This window comes from Anopheles ziemanni, chromosome 2 (genome assembly GCF_943734765.1).
Source record: "Anopheles ziemanni chromosome 2, idAnoZiCoDA_A2_x.2, whole genome shotgun sequence".
Lineage (NCBI taxonomy): Eukaryota > Metazoa > Arthropoda > Insecta > Diptera > Culicidae > Anopheles > Anopheles ziemanni.
In genome coordinates this window covers 82,240,847-82,258,142 of record NC_080705.1, presented here as the reverse complement: position 1 = coordinate 82,258,142, position 17,296 = coordinate 82,240,847, and the positions used below count along the sequence as shown (strand labels likewise).

Here is a 17,296-nt window from a genome sequence, read left to right as displayed (position 1 = left end):
GCCCGCTGGCGGGCGGAGTTAGTGTGGAGTTCCCGAACTGTGAACTCCCGGTCAAGACTCTAAACAGTCTTCTTATGACTATTTTTGAGCTGCTCAATAAATTACTCCATCGGCCATTATTTACCTTTAAGCCATTTCATCGCCGCCGATGTGCGGATTTTCTTGTTCGTCTTCGTTCGACCGCTAGAATCATTTCATGCGGATCAGTACTTGATCCGGTCGCCCGGAACCCACTTTGAATCTGTGTGTTGTCGAAGTTATTTAACACAAATTTATAGACCCGTTTTTGTAGCCAGCTACGATCACGTTACATTTTATGGCAGGCACATTAAATATGTCTTATCACGTTGGCACAAACAGTTCGGGTCGATTAGAGCGCATTCGTCTTCGAACGGAGGCTGCGACTGTGACAGAGATTGAGAGTTTGTAGAATAAGTTAGTGATGCCTGAACAATTGTTTCTCAAATATTTTACACCACAAGATTTCCTTACTTGACTTAAATTTTTATTTCAAAATGCAATTTTACTATTTCAATTGTGCTATATAAAGGCACATGTAGGGGAAAGTGTAGCAAAATTCCTCCGATGAGGTAAGAGATGCATCGGCCTCTTTTGTAGCCGATTGAAGCCATTTAAAACAAAAGTAAAGTAATAGTATATGTTCATTTTCGTTGCTAACACTTCTTCAATAAGATGATGCCTTAAATCATGTAAGATATTTCCTATGTAACGCGAAAGTTTAATCTATTCAAAATAAAATATTGCAATCGAGCGGACATTAATTCAGTACCTCAAAACGATGCTTAACGAATACTGAACAAAATTCATACTCATACTCGTTGTATTCTGGTTGTGGCTCCGGCTTATGTGGAGCAGAATACACTGCTGTATGTGTTAGGCAAAACACTCAACTTGTTCAAATTTTTCTGTATGGCGCTTTCCCAAATAATTTAACTCAAGATGATAATTATTCTGTATCCGCAATTCACAAGTGACTGATTGGTGATTTTTCATATTGAAGTATATGTTGTAAATTGCATTCCAACAGAACAAATTTTTATTTGGAGTTGGAAGCCCTGGGCCATTTTGCCCCACAATTTTAAATGATGTGCAAAGATACTCTCAAAAATCTTAGTTTTATTAAAATTCTGGGAGTTTTGATGGCCTTTTTAACTTTTTGCAGTAGAAGAAAGGATAACAAATCGATCTGTAAAAATTTGGGATATTTGTTTTAGAACGGACTGCGAAAATTTAATGTTTTTCGCTTAAGGGGAGCTTCACTTTACCTTAATACTTTTATGAGATCGTTCATTGCGTTGCAAAATGCTTCAGTTTTACGACTGCCTTTCAGCAAAGCGAAGACAACGGCGAAGAGAATTTCCACGGGCTAATTACACGCCTCAAAGAAGATTCCATATTGAAAACTGGTCTTCACCGGGGCAAGACGCTCCAAAAGAAAGTCGCCGTCCATTGCCTTGTCCGCTAGAAAGCACTTAAATCATAAAGATAATGCTCACAAACGGTATCCCAATGGCGACCATCAGGTCGGTAACATTCTCACACATTCTTTGGCGAAGTGCGAAAGTAAAGTGACTCGAAATACGTTCACGCGACCATGCCCGAAACTTCAAGACATCCCCTAGAGAGAATTCTGGAAAACCATAAATTTGGCGACCTTCCTAAATTTTCATTATTTACCAGGCGAGATCGGGTCGCAATACGGACAAAAGGAAAAACAAAATACCATCATCTAGCATGCACAGTGTGTAGTTCGCGAGTGGTGACTTTCTTGGCGCTTTATTTAACGGCAAAACATACATTTTCCACCACACACACACACACACACACCCGTCCCCACTGTGGAGAGCAGGATATCTGGTTGGATTTTCCTACCCGGTTTCCCCGACGCAGCGGGAGGATTTGAAGAAAGTAGTTTCCTTTCCACTAGCGCTTGGTACGTTCGCACGTCTCCTGATTGTCTTGGGTGCTACCGGAGCGCTGGCGAACCTTAGCGAGAACCCGACGGTAAGCCGGGGACGGCTAATAATGAATTTATCATAATATCCACCAGCACCGCGCGCGCTCGCCAGGGTCAGGAACACGCCATGGGCTACCACAAACCAACCGTTCGGTTTGGTTAGGACTCGTCCCGCTTACGGTCGGTCAATATCTATGGCTTCTCGTAACTTTTTCATACTGGATTTAACCTGCCCGTGCGAATGGTGCGGTGCATAAAACGAGGGATTTTACGCTGGATTAATAAATAAATCCGGCCGCGCAAGAACGAGGCATCGGATTGGAGAAAGCTTTTCTTAAAATTTTCTTACGTCATGGGAACATTCTAACATCGATTCCGAAACCGACTTTCTGTGCCTCATTTCCACTGGCCCAAATATCATTTATGAAATTTAGACAGGGTGTAAAAATATTGCATTGTAATCACCATTGGTGGAAACTTATTTTCGAACATAAACACACCACTACTAATAAATCGACCACTTAAGATCTCTTCCAACCACGTGATTGCATCTTGCTACCTTCGATGGAAAGGGTGTGCAAAAAACTCTTTTGTCCGTCCCAGGGCACAATTTATTTCCATTTTCGAGCACCGATGGCAACCGGATCGGACGCATGATTTTACATGAGGAAGCCGTTGGGACCCCGGACATTGGAAGGGGGGCACGGGAGGGGGTTTGCGGTTGTGCTTGGCGTACTTTGTGGCATTTCTTATGCTCGCGCTTCTCGTTATCACTGATGGCATGTTCGTCCTTTCTGAACCATACGCACGCCGTCATCGAAGGTTCCTCCTTTCGGGTGCTTTTCGGCGCCGTTCTTTCCCTACGGAATAACTGAAGAGAACGCCCGAGGTGAAAAAGGCAATGCTGCACCAGATGGAAGTCACTTGTTTTGCCGCCCCGTCTCTCCCCACCATTATGGTGCGTTCGCCATCGTTCGTGGGACTGTGCGAGAAGCGGTTGAAAATGCCAGCCATGTGAAGGCAATCAAAAATCTTTTTAAAAAAATGCCATGAGTAATAATGATGAAACAAGTCGTCGCAACCACAACTCCTCTCCAACGGTGGCGACAACACTGAGGGCATGTAATGCTGCACGATAGGAGGATAACATGTTTTTACTCTTATGCGTGGTGAGGCATGAATTTCCTTTCTTGTTCCTTACATCCTTGCCATATATTCGCCTGCCACTTATTCGCCACTGTTTCTACTTGTTTAAGGTATCAGCGAACAACGAAAACATATGATTGTACAAGCAACAATCGTTATGAAGCACCACTCCATCGGTCATCTGGATGAGTATTTACGCTGAATCACGGTGACCAGGCGCCCTGGAAGGATAGCTGCAGGAAAAATCTATAATCTTGCCAGAGCGTTGCTAACGTTGACTCACTTTAATGTGGGTTCTACCAAAACAGCACCAAACAAGAAGCAAACCCTAAAGCCTTTTGCATATCGGATAAAGTTCAACCAGATAAAACCCCCGGGCGAGTGAAACAGGAGTATATATATTTAATTCTAGAGTGCGTTCAAGAGAGCGAACGAATGAAAGGGTTTTAGGGTTTTCTTGTATTTTTTTTTTTTTTTTTTTTTGTTTTTAGTAGAACCATCACATCGCAAATGGTCACCAACGAACCACAAAAACGCCCTCATTTCCCAAGGGGCAATAGAGTTTGTAGTGTTTTGCACACATTCCGTCCTCGTTCGATGCTTCGTTCGGAAAAGGCACTTTTCGGGTGGCTCTCTCTCTCTCACTTGTTTGGGTTTTTGTTTCTTCTGCGAATAGCAAGGATTTGGGTTTTGCTTGCTTTCGACGAAAGAACACCCGCCGCATTGGAGGGGTCCGCCTACCGGATCGATCGATAGCAGACGCCACGGTTCCTAGCCCCATGCCGTAGTGCTCCGTGACCACCTCTGGGACCGACGTAATGTGCGGCCATGAAAAAAAGGATCCAGCTTTTTTAACGTTCCTTTTTATGCATGAAAAAGCCATAAAGAAACGCTTTTCAAACGCCACTGATCCAATTGATGCAATCTTGGGTGTGTGGAATCGAGGAAAGAAAAAAAAACCGACCAACCAACCAGGACAAACGAAAGATAAAATCTGGTTTAATGCGAACATTGCATTCCTCATAAACGGGGAAAACTGCTTCTTGCACCCATTATTCACCCACGTTGCCAACCACTTATCATAAGAATAGTTCAAAAAATGATAATATTGAGGATGAAAACGATATTTTAAGGCATTGCACAGCAGACAGTTTCGAAGGATTATCAAACCAAACTCCTACCGTGCTCATGCCAACAAACACAACTGTTTGTTTGCTTAAATGTTTGTTGTTTTGTTTTTTTTAGGTGTTCAAATATACCTGTTTCGAAACGTGACGCATGTAGAGCACCATTGACATTTCGAGTGCCACTTTCCCACGCAAACACACTAGCCCCACTGGTACCCCCGCAGGACCAGCGCACTATTTATAGTAGAATGAATGACCCAACAGCGAGCAGCGAAAGCCATGAAACCGAAAAATACGAAAAAAAAAGTGCAGTTCATGATTGCATGCGACGGCTTCCGTCCCGCAGGTTTTCCAACCCAACCCACCCATCAGCGACACCTTTCCGCCAGTGCCATTTAGTTCCGCGTCTATCAACACTTGGCACTACTAGTTTGTGCATTTTCACCCTTCCTCGTTGGTCGAAGTTTTCAGGTCGAAATTTCAACAACGATTCCTAAGTGTTCCTTCTTTCCGCGGGACGTGGTATTTGCTTCAATGCGCCCCTAAACCGCGGCCCAATGACGAACTAGAATTCCTCGACACATAAGCTAGCATTCCATTTTCTTTCCGTTGGTTTCGCACTGCCGCGAAAAGGACCAGTTCGCTGGTACGCGGAATTTATGAGTACGCTAACGACGTGGAGTGCCGGTCCGGGGCAGAGGCTTTGCAGTAAATCGCAGGAAAATCCTCGCTTGGTGACCGATGGCAACAATGTGTCCTCCCCTCCCTCCAAGCCAACATCGGTTGACCAGCACGGCCGACACCGACTGTCGGTTCTTTTCATTCAACCTTGTGCGGGTGAGGCTTTGTTGACGGAGTCCGGCTGACGAAGGAACATAAAAGTTACTCCTGATGAAATATTCACGTAACCTTTTCAAATAGGGTAACAAAAATGGGGAAAAAACGGCTTTCCCGCTACGTGTGCTATTGTGCTTGGCGCTTCGGCCTTTTAGAGGGCAGAAAGAAAAGCTAACGGAAGATTTGCGTTGCGACCGGTTGAGTACGGTTCGTCCTTTCCGTCCCTAGTCTAGAATGTGTCTGTTTGTTGCGAGAGAGAATGTTGGCGGGTGTGTGGGCTTCCGGAAAGATGTGGTCCACAAGCCGTTCTTGGTTACCTTTACCTTGCCCTAATTACACATGCACACACACAAACACATGAAATGTGTGAGTTGCGCTCGAAAGAAGCAAGTCCTTTTGTTATGGAAAGTGGATTCACTGGTGGAGATGGTGCCGGACCCCGTCTAGCTTGAAGGTGAATAAAATGTGCCACATATCGTTTAGCATACTGCAGCGACCAGATCCGAACCAAACAGGATCACTACGACAATCGTCCTTCGTGCTTCCCCTGCTCCTACTCGAAACCTTGTAGCTTGAGCCACGACCAGAACCTCGAAGACAAAAATATCAGAGGGAAATTGAAAAGGAAATGCAGCAGGAAATAAGCTAGCTGCACAATAGTACTACCCTCTTCGTAGATGGCACGTACCAAAACGGGGTGCAGTCGGAAAATTTTGCGGAAAGATATTCTCGATGCTACGGGTTGTGTGCCGGTTGAATATCGGTATACCACACCAGACCGGGAGGTGGTGGTTGTTGTGGTCGAAAGGTCAAAGGAGGGCCAATGTTAACTCGTATGCTGTCCGTTTCATTTAATTAAGGAATTTTCGAGGCGCCACTCCAGCGAAAAACATACGTTCTATGCTTGTGTCATGGAATGAGCAATGCAAGACCAACCCGAAACTGGAGCAGATGATGCCACACGAGTTTCCTCCAAGCGCTGCGGACTTATGTCATGACTATTGATTATTTCATTACCGGCTCCAGGTGAACTCAGGTGCTAGCTAAGCAAATTGTACACAAAAAAACACATCTAGCCAGCAACATCAGCTCGAAACTCGGTCAAATGAAGGTGATTAAATAGGGACAGCTATTTTTTAAAAGACATGTCAAATAGATCGGTATGATCGGTACGTGAAGGATTCTTTTTTATACTAACGCTGCAACCAATAGTTTAAACACGGATTCCAGCCAAAATTTACAACACAGCATTAATGCTGCGATGATCTTCTGGTATCCTTGAGTTCGCTAAGCTTTACGGTGTGTATACAGCACGTACTATGACTGCTCACAGCAAATGTGCACGTAAATCAAAACTCATGCTACTTCTTTTCGCTTTTTCAGAATTAAACTAAGTAGCCTCCGGCCGGGAAACGGTAGCGAACTCCTTTTTTTTTCGTTGCTGGGAGGTCATGATTCTATCCTTTCGGACGGGTTGGCCTTTCCCGGGGTGTACATGTGTTTGTTGCAGCGAAACCAACCTGTACAAGGATACACCTGCCTGCCTTGTCGGGCGCATAGATAACTTTTGTTTGCACTACCTGACACTACTACTACTACCGATTGTCTGCCGTACTGAACAAGGGAGGCACGTTTAGTAGTGTGTAAACTCGTCCAAATACCTTTTCCGCCCGATGTGTGGATGTAGCAGACGAAAGGATATCACTCAACCTGCCACCTGTTTAAATCGTTATATTGGGATGAAGATGTCTGCAAAAGATGTTTCTCAGAAAAGTACACTGAATGTTTCCTACAAAAGATTCTGTTGAATTCTTTCATGCGATACCTTTTACGCTACCGAACCATATTCTGATTTGACTTTTCCCTGCTGCTCCATTTAACCAACCTCTTTCCCTTGCACACACATACACAACACTCACACATTCCCAGCTTTACCCCCCAAATCAGTGTGTAGATTTCGTCCTTAGTATCCTAGTAGACTGCGGGAGCATAGAAACACATCCACGCACACCAGTGCGCCATTGAAAAGTTGCCGTTGTGTTGGACGTCCGCCAACGGTCGACTGTAAATTTTCCTGATATCCTTCGGCCAGTGCCTGGCCTTGCGAAAGCTTGCGTTGCTCCCCCGTCGCACCCATTTTCTCTCTCTCTACCCCACCAAAATCATGAGCCCAGGGAAATGTATGCGATCACATGAGAACAACAAGAGGAGAATTAAATTTTGCATTCCAAAACGCACGGGAAAATTATTTTCCCACATCAATTACCTCTATGCTCCAGTAGCAACGGTGGCTAGCGCGTTCTATCTACCCTTTCGTCGGTTTTCCTTCGATTCTAGCAATGTTCGCTGTGCACTCGATGTTTCGGGTTGAATTTCAATTTCAATTTGTATTTTTTTTTTCTCACTGTTCTAACACGGAACGAAAAACGACAAGTTAGCCCAGCAACCACTTACTACACATTCACACTATTCGCACTTGGCGCTTCACAGCTGTAGCCTGCTTTCACACAGCGACTGGCACTGGTTTGATATCGATGGGATGCTGCTGCCGGGAAACCAGCATTAATTTGATTTCACCTTTCTTCTCACGTGCCCGCCACTATAAAAGGATAGGTTGATACGTTTAGTAAAAGGCTATTTTACAGGATTTTTTCTTTTTTCTTTTTCTTTTCGTTTATGGCTACCGACGCCAGAATCGGTGCGCTACTCGGTGGATTTCCCTGGTGCGAACGCTATCCGCGAAACCTTTTTTTTATATCTCACTCACCGCAGACAGGTTCGCTTTTTCCCGGTAGGATCGTGCAGCTTCTCACAACTTGTTACACATCCCCTGGAAAGCTGCTGCTGCTGCTCTTGCGCAAGGAAAATTTATCAATCGAAACAACTTTCGCACGACATCCGCTGACGCGGACCTAACGCAGTGGGAGGGGGAGGGAAAAAGTTGCTGCTGCTACTTTTGCTGCTGCTGCTTCTGCTGCTGCTGCTGTAATCCAGCACCGCTCAAGCACACATGCGCTCGTGTCTACCTGATGTCACAGAAATTATTCCCGAATCACAGCAGCCTTGTCAGTCGATTCGCTCTCTTCTTTGCACATCTACTGTCACTTTCTGGCACCAGGTCGATAACGCTCTCTTGCTTTCACTCTCTCACTCTTTCGCACACATGACCGCATGCACACGGGGGTCTCTTTTTCTCTCCCCCCCCTGCTAGCTCTCCACGACTGTTCAAAGTGATGTTTCTTCCGTTTTGGAAACGAGGGGCCAAGTTTTCTGCCGTCTTCAGCACTTGCCAAGAGCCTGCGGACCCAAAGTGGCTCCTGTAGCTTTTCCACCCTCTCGAATAGTACAACTAAATCGATTCTTCAACATTAACATTCATTGGGCAAGTGTTTGCTGAGCAGAGAGGCAGAAAACGTTGGAACACTGTTTCCTTCTTTCAAAAGTGGCCGTTTTGTCTGCAAAACGATGTATCCAAGCCGATGCGTTTCTTTGATCACTGCAAACTAATCGAAACCACAACTATTTCCAAAAACTTCACAGTATAAAACAAAAACCTTGCCTGTTGAACTAAACGCACGTTGGTTCTTGAGGCGAGCCCAATTTGCTGCACCATGTAGCAGTTGGCTGCAAAAGAAGACTACTTAGATCGAGCGTGTACCGTACGCAGATAGATAGGTGCACCAGGTGATGCCACTCGAATGCTTCCGATATTCGCCGGAATGCACTGCAATGGTGGTAAAGGAAAAAACGTAAAACAACCTTCACAAGGTGGCCACTTTTTTTCGCTGGTGATAGCGGGCGCTGAAAACGAACGTGTACGATAGCTTTCACTTCACTTCTAGCAATGAGCCGCTATCTTCGACCGCAGCAGTCCTGGCGGTCGGTTACACGTTTCGCACGTTGCGCTACGCTCTCGCTCCCACTTTCCAGGTAAGTGCGCTCTCTTCTCACGCGTACCAAAGTGCTTGTAAACTACTTCAGGTAAAATATATTTGAGGTTACTTTATCTCTAAATTGCAATATAGGTCACTAAACTTAAACAACTTCTAAAACTTATTATTTCAAAGCTCTGCTAGTCTTAATTGCTTTAGCACCACCTTTAAGCCTGAATTATGCAACTCTGCTACTTCACCCATTGTAGAAACGATATCCGTCCGTTTTGACTTTTTACTTTGTAGCGATAATTCTTTTGCATATTAATGCCTCTGCCCTTCGTGTATTCATAATATAACTGTTGCAATTGTATTATATTCGTACCATCAATATTCGTTTCGTAATTCATTTGTAAATTGTTTCCCGTGTTCCCTTGCAGAGTGTATACATACCTTGGCCGATCCGTCTGTTTTGACAGCGTCCTTGACAGTCCGATTCGACCGTCGAGCGAAGCGACCGCTGCGGATCACGGTCGCAGAAAAATATTGTCCGCACACGATCAATAGTTGGTGTTGTGAGTAGGTGCTTCCGGGGGTTGCCAAGCTACCCTTCCTCCTCGTGCACCACGGTGGAGTTGTGCAGTAATCCATGGTCCATTGGCCACCGGTGGTCGGGAAACTCTATCCCTCGTTTTCGACGACAAGCACACGCATACAAACCTGTGCCTGCACTGGTGCGTAAAGGGTGGGAGAGCTGTTTGATACGAAAAAAGGGATCGTCTAGCGGATCCTCGATTGAACAGCCTTGAGTCACCGTCAGCAGCAACATGTCGGTGGGACACGGAAACAGCTATGACTATCGGACGGTCGATACGGAACGTAACGAACGCTGTGGCTGCTGCGTTCGTACAATGAAATGGTTTCCAGTGCTGTTCATTGTTTCCGTCATCGGCTGGTCGTACTATGCGTTTGTGATACAACTTTCCTTCTGTAAGTAGCGATCGTAGCGTGCCGATCGAACCGTACTAATCTGTGACGCATTTTGTTCTTTTCCCCTCCGCTTCACGCGCCACAGTCACCGTGACAAGCGTCGTGCAAAGGATACTTTTTCTCCTGTTTTACCATGCCATACTGGTAATGTTCCTATGGTCCTACTATCAGACGGTATTTACTGAAATCGGCCGTGTCCCGTCCAGAGTAAGTACCCAACCATGTGTGTCGGCCGTGCGGTATGACTCATCACTTCTGTACGGTTTACTATCGAGCGTCCGCGCCTTTGTGATAAGATAACAATCAAGAGGCTTTCTTGCCGCATGTCGTTTTAGTTCCGAATTCCCCGCAGCGAACTGGATCGGATGATACGGGCCACGAGCGAGGACGAACAGAAACAGATTCTGGAAGCGTTCGCCAAGGAGCTACCCGTAGTCACACGTACGCTTAACGCTTCAGTGCGTTTCTGTGAGAAATGTCGACTCGTCAAACCGGACCGGGCACATCATTGCAGTGTGTGCGGTGTCTGCGTGCTCAAGCTAGACCATCACTGCCCGTGGGTGAACAACTGCATTAACTTTACCAACTACAAGTACTTTATCCTGTTCCTTGGCTATGCACTGCTCTACTGTCTGTATGTGGCCCTCACAACCGTTGCCTACATGGAGCTGATATGGACGGTAAGTTTAAAACAATTAGACCACTCAAAACGGTGGGATAATAAGATCCGTTTCATTCATGGTGTTTTCATTACAGGGCAAAATTGACGGACGGTTCCACATTTTGTTCCTGTTTTTCGTCTCGGTGATGTTCGCAATCAGTTTAGTCAGTTTGTTTGGCTACCACTGTTATTTAGTGCTACTTAACAGAACGACTCTAGGTATGAAGCTGAAGTATTTCAAAACGTAAAACTTCAATAATTTGCTTTGTATGCCCCTTTTTAGAATCATTTCGTACACCGATTTTCCGGTACGGCGGTCCAGATAAGAATGGGTTCAGCTTGGGAAAAATGAGCAACTTCCAGGAAGTGTTCGGAGACGATAGACGCTTTTGGTTCGTTCCAGTTTACACAAGGTGCGTCAAATATTCCATTTTATTCTCCTTACTCGGAGGTTTTATTTTTGGCTTGGGGTTTGTTTTTATTGACCACTTACATTTATAATGCAACTGCTATATCTATATCAAATCGTTCTAATGATGTATTGGATAGTTCATTGGCTCAACAAAATACACAGAGCCATACAGCAGAAAAGAATTAGCCTCCTTGCTAACTTTATTAAAAGTTGGGTACTGGGTGTGATTAACTCTAATAAGTGAATTGTGCTACCACTACGAAATCAACAACACCTTTTATTTACTATCTCTTTATATCACTCTAACTACTCAATTGTCCTGTAAATAACAGAGTGTTTCTTTGAATATTACAGTAGATAATCCCAAATGTCACTAATAACTATTGTATGTATTAGATAACCATTTGTAATCTTTTTATGAGTAATAGTTCTCGCATATACCTCTAAATGGTTCGCTTAGATAGTTTTGAAACAAATTCCCTTGCATGTTGAATTTCAATAACGGAACGGAGGAAACGATAAGAGGGTAAATTTTATATTAAAACAAACCAAAAAAAAAAACACAATACAATCCGCCCTATACAGATGGAAACCCTGTTTTTGTTTGCTCGATCCTATGGTTATTTATGTATTTCTATTGTTTATATGTTTCCTGCAACCCTCCTGCAACCAGAAAAACTTTTGCGAACAAAGCTACCACAATACGCAGCCGAACCAACACACCTGACCAAATGTCTCTCTTTGCATTTTTGTTCAATTGTAGCCTTGGGGATGGGATGTTGTTTCCCACCCAGTCACACCATTTAGCATCGAATCCGTCACATGAAGTTGGGTCGCCGGTAGCGCCACTGACCGCTGGCAATGAGCATTGTAACGGAGTGGTTGAAAATGGCAATGGCCGTATTGCCGTAGCCCCAATCGCTCAAACGGTCGTTCTAGAACACCTCGACGAAACGAAGGCCGGGGCAGGATCGGTGGCTACGGACGGCGCAGTAGAGCACCGCCCGGGTCAGCAGCACGCTGCCGGCATGCCGCCGCAAGCCCGAGTGAACGGTCTTCAGCAACAAGAATCCAAAGAGAGTTCCGTTCCCACTCGTCCCCTCTAGTAGTAGTGGTAGTTGTAGTAGAGTTTCCCTTTTTCGTAGATTTCGTAGAGTAAGAGAATCCCCCAAAATACAGACACAACCTCAAACAGATGCACCCAATCCGTTGGAGTGCTACGCCCTTCGCCTTACTTCTGCTGGGATTCGGGCGCAAGAAGCGGTTGAAAAAATATCGGACAAACACGTGACTTCAGATTCGCTAGAATAAGCCTTCACTAATGATCTTGAAGAGGTACACATATTTAGATTATCTCTTTTTTTTTTACTTATAACATGAGCATTTTTTACTTAGCGACTTCTGCAATAAAAGTTAAGATTTATTTGGTAACAATTATTTTTTCGTTGGTTTAACAAACATTACAAATTCCAGTTCTAAGGCTTCGAAAAAGAATTTGGTTTTTGTCTTTCGTTATCTTTTGTAAACTTAAGTTATATTTAACAAAAAAAGCATTCAACTTTACAATCATCTGCCAGGAGTATTTGAGTTGTAAGATATTTATCAAGGACTGGAAATAAAACTGACTAACTCGATAAACGAAACACATTTTTATAATGTAAGGTTTTGTGTTTTTAGGACAATGAATAATAATTGGCTCAATATCAAATAAATGACTCAATATCAAGGTAGCAAACAGTGAAAGGCATTAAATTTACCATATTTAAACCCGCTTTTATACGCATTATTCATATTCGATTAGTGAAGCGAGTTTGATAAAAGTATGACCAGTTACCATCGTCCAGGCACCAGTTGAAAAATATTTTCGTTTGTCTGCCCTTAAAATAGCGATGCTTTTGCAGTACTGCCAATGCTAAAAAGGCATGTGAATTTTCTTAAAATTTATTTCCAGCATGGGTGACGGTGTAGTATATCCCATGCGGTGCTACGATGAAGATGCCGAAGCTCTTCTAGGCGGCGAACAGCAGACAGAACGTCCCGGAACAGGCAGTCTACAGGATTACGAAGCTGCGACGTTTTTGAACGAGTATGGCAACCTGATGCACTGATTCCGTGAAGCAAACAGAAGAGGGTGCGCACAGGATCAAAGCTAATCGAAAATGTGATGTGAATCGATTTCTTCGGACACGGGTAGGACAGAACTTTTTCGTTTTTTTTTTATTTCAGCTGGACAAAAGTTTAGAAACCCGCTAAAGGAAGTAAGGCTTCTTTTTAAGGTTCGTATTAACCACATGAAAGTAAGTGATCCGAAACACGAACAAAATCCTATCATCCAGCATTACTATTACGAGCATCGTGATAAAGAAAGATAATTAAGAAAAATGGATTCGTTTTTTTTGGTAAAAAAACAACCTTATGTTACATTTCAAAACTGAGACTTTTAAAACGTAATTTTTGCATTTCCTCGCGTTCCAAAGCGCAACAGGCCATTCCAATCACAATCAACAAAAACTGCATTATCTTTTAAAGTTAGTCAATCGTCTACGTTTAAAATATTGGGATTGTTGCAGATAGTAAATACTTATTGAAGCAAGATGTTACTTCTATTTTGGAAGAAAAGTCGTATTTACTTTAGAAGACTTAGGAATCGTGACGATAGTTTATGAACCATACGTACAGACTGAATGCTGTTGATATACTATAGCGTGGATGGTTAAGTACGAAACATTAAATTGTAGACCCAATAGAGAAAAAAGTAGAATGATGTAATAAAGTTCGGACTAATTCGTCGAATGGGTGAACCCATAAGTAGATTATCCTAGTTATTTCTCCAACCCAACATATCACATTTATTCCAATACGAATCAAACAAAACGAATCAAGGATTTCAATTCCTTAGTCAATATCAGACCCTTTGTATGAGCCGACTGGATTCGCGGGATACCCACGAGCATGTAAAAAAAGACAGAAAGCACCAAAAAAACAGGAAGATGCCTTGTGAATTGCTTAATGTGATGTTTAAAGGAAATGGTGTATCTACCTAAATTAAATATGTTCAGCAGAACATGTTAATAACGGCTTGTTCAAATATCGACACGATGTGTCAACCGAAATTGCGACTGCTGTCAAACTGGCGGTTGTTCAGCGCAACAGCAGCGCCACCTGCGGATTGCAGAAACACGAATAAAAATGTAGTGATGAGAAAATCTGCTCCCATAACTCCCATAAACTAACTCCGATCAATCCGAATCCGTCTTCGGATGTGCATATGCTACAAACCATGTGCAAAAACAAAATAAGCAAAATCGGTCATCAACATAAATTGGTCTGATATTGTTTCCATCTTCTTCAGAATCACTTGGCGATTTACCATAAGAGGCACAATTTTCCAGAAACTTGTCAAACTCACCTTTAGTCATTGCAAATAATATAGCGTAGGTGATAGCACGAGCATTAACATATGATACAGTCCATAACAATAGGCAAATAAGAGACGAAATAATCGAATGAAGGAAATGCTAAACGAAAATATCTTAAAAAAGAAATTGAGCATTTGCCATGGTATGCGTGATCAGAGTGCCGCGCCGTCTGATGTCTGATTACCCGCCAACTAACATTCTGTCAAATGGAGATGAAGATCCCCGTCTCCTAATCCCAGTCCAAATCCCTTCCCCAATCCCACTTCCAGGCCCAATCTCAATCCCAAGTCGAAGTACGGATCAGGGTTCGATACGATCCCAGACATGAGACCTAATTCGGATTGATTCGACTGAGGTTCCAATCCTAGAGTCCGCTCCGGACCCCATTACCCAACACTAAATGACATGGCTGACTGTGTCGTTAGTGTGTGCTTGGTCGTGGTAAGTTTTTTCAATTCGAAAATACTCCGTGTAATTTAGTCGTTCCGTCACTAAAAACCATTTTTGCATAAAGTTTAGTGTACCTAGCACGTGGAGTGACTGTTATCTAACTCATGCCTATCGATTTACACGACTTATCGGTGATTGAAAAAGTGAAACCCATCTTCCCATTTCCGAGTACCGAAAAATTAAATGAGTGATTCCGTCCCTCCATGGTGCGATGTGTGTCCGAGTGAGAAAAAAGCACTGTGCGAGTGTGATGAATAGCATCGAATCGCAGTGTCTTGTTGAGATGGAACGATACGGACCGTGGAACAGAGTGAAATAGGTGTCGCCTGGCAAGGGAAAAAAAATGGAGAAATTGGACCCGACAAAGCTTTCTCACAAAGTTGCTTTTTGCAACCTCTTTTTTCACCTGCCAGTACGAAGGGTTGCTCGTAACCGATATGTGGTGGTGGTGATTTTTTTAATGGTTCTATTTTTTTCTACTCTCCTCCACAGCTTGTGTAACTAAACCGCTATTTTAGACTAAAAAGCAGTATAATCGAATCTACATCTACCAACAACTCCAAAACCAACAAAAGAAAAGCTACAAAAAATCAAACACAACTCATCAATATTGTTTCTTTACAAAACTACAACTGGGAAAATACTCAACAATTTTTACCAAATAAAAAGCGTATATTCCGAGGAAAGCGAAAACGAAGCACAGCAAAGCCACGGCGCCGGAGGCAGTTTCATCTTCTGAACAAAAATAAGCGTAGCGGTGAAAACGATGCACGAATAATCGTAATCGAAATTTCAAATCCTTGCAGGACTGCGCAAGGGATGAAAAAGTAAAGCGGGCGGTGGACCTCGTACGTCGAGATAAGGGATTTACAAAAAAATAGAAACACCGTACGAGAGAGCGAAAGCGAGAGTAACGAAGCGCGAAGGAGAGAAACAACTAGAAGAAAGCCTTATGAACCGTAAAAAATTGTGATCTCCAGTTTTCTTTTCATTTTTTCGTCGAAAACGAACTTCAAACAAAAAAATAGTGAAGAATCATACGCGCGCACTCTGCCGGCAGAAAACAAAAACGGAAATAACGTAAATGACCCTATCGACGGATTTAAAACCCTTGAATACGTTGGAGCATACAAAGTAAGCAGCGCATAGCAGCAATAGGAAGCGACGTGAAGCGAAGCAGTGCCGCAGAGTGGATAAAGTTGGTAGTAAAAGTGCACAAGTGAGATTCGATCTACTACTACGACGACGACGACTACAGAAAAATAGCATTCAGTAACACAACCACCTAATTCTTGAACATTAACACAAAGAACAACTTAGCACGCATTTACGACATTTTGATTCCGCACGCAAGCAAGCGGCGGGGGTACGCTGAAGGGCGCTAACCTGCGACAGGGCAAACGACGACCGAACCGAGCGAGCAGAGTGAATGAAAGCGGTCAGTCGAACGACCATAAACCCATCCATACCCGAACGCGAGTTTGTTTGCGCGACACCTAGCAAGACCGAACGGTGCAACGGAAGATCAGCAGTCATAGAACAAGCAGAACAACATCATCGAGTGAAGGCAACAAAATTGCAACACCCATCACTAGTGGGAGATAAGAGAAACACATCAAGTACCATAGCAGCCCTCGACTGTACAGCTCAGTCGAATGACCAAACACACGAGCCTGAGGCACGGGGAACTAATCACAACTAATCGAACGAGTCAAATGCAACAGAAGTTATAACACCAAAACCGGGAATTCGCCAACACACTTGCACCGGTGAAGCAGAAGCAGGACGGTCCATACCGTCGAACAGACAGGACACAGCGACAGATCAGTCAGAACTGCAGCAGCATCCCCGAGCAAAGCAGTGAAATACTAGTTCAGTGTAGTGTTTATATCGAACATATTTTCCTTTGCCTGGACGAAATCTCCACTGGTCGTGGGCAATACGTTAGTGAAAGTACTTTACTTTTTTTGCGTTCAACGTGCATCCCTTCACGACGTTTGCATATTCTATTTAACTGTTCCATCTGCAAAACATCAAAACAACCGGTACGTGAGAGGTGCAAACATATTCTCGTCGGTTGACCCTTTCGGTGCCGTGCCGGCAAGGTGGTCGTGTGTGTAGCACAACAACGATAGCAATAGCATAGGAGCTGTCAACGAGCTATCGAGATTCGCGACAGCGTGCAGATAATTATACCGGTTGTAAGCGGTGATGTGGGCGTGTGCAAGTAGTGTGTATTGACGAAAGCGAAGAGCGTTTAGAGGATAAAGTTGATAGCAGAGTGTAACGTCTAATAGAAGTACAAAATAAGAAACGCTGGAAGCCGGATAAAGCACGGAGGGGAATGCCATCGAAATTGGTAACCGTTGGGTGCGAGCATCGCCATTATTGAAAGAGACACAGT

At 43.7% G+C, this 17,296-nt stretch overlaps 2 protein-coding genes across 5 annotated transcripts in view; one reads left to right on the top strand and one right to left on the bottom strand.

The window, feature by feature from the left end:
- The window catches only part of LOC131281924 (cAMP-dependent protein kinase type II regulatory subunit), a 39,512-nt gene extending 30,561 nt beyond the window's left edge, over positions 1-8,951 (bottom strand). For 2 of the 4 annotated variants that reach the window (XM_058311288.1, XM_058311289.1), the window contains exons 1-2: positions 8,848-8,951; positions 7,355-7,687 (exon numbers count right to left, since the gene is read on the bottom strand). The gene's annotated coding sequence lies outside the window, so the exon portion shown is untranslated. Of the gene's footprint in view, positions 1-7,354; positions 7,688-7,855; positions 8,600-8,847 lie in introns of those variants that run through there. The other 2 variants (XM_058311290.1, XM_058311291.1) reach the window with 2 other exon arrangements.
- A 513-nt stretch (positions 8,952-9,464) lies between these two features.
- LOC131282755 (palmitoyltransferase ZDHHC15) lies at positions 9,465-13,382 on the top strand. Its single transcript, XM_058312293.1, has 6 exons — positions 9,465-9,950; positions 10,036-10,157; positions 10,286-10,659; positions 10,715-10,830; positions 10,895-11,024; positions 12,975-13,382. Exons 1-6 carry the CDS (start codon positions 9,788-9,790, stop codon positions 13,129-13,131), a joined length of 1,062 nt encoding a protein of 353 aa, XP_058168276.1. The 5' UTR covers positions 9,465-9,787; the 3' UTR covers positions 13,132-13,382.
- The last annotated feature ends 3,914 nt before the right edge of the window (positions 13,383-17,296 follow it).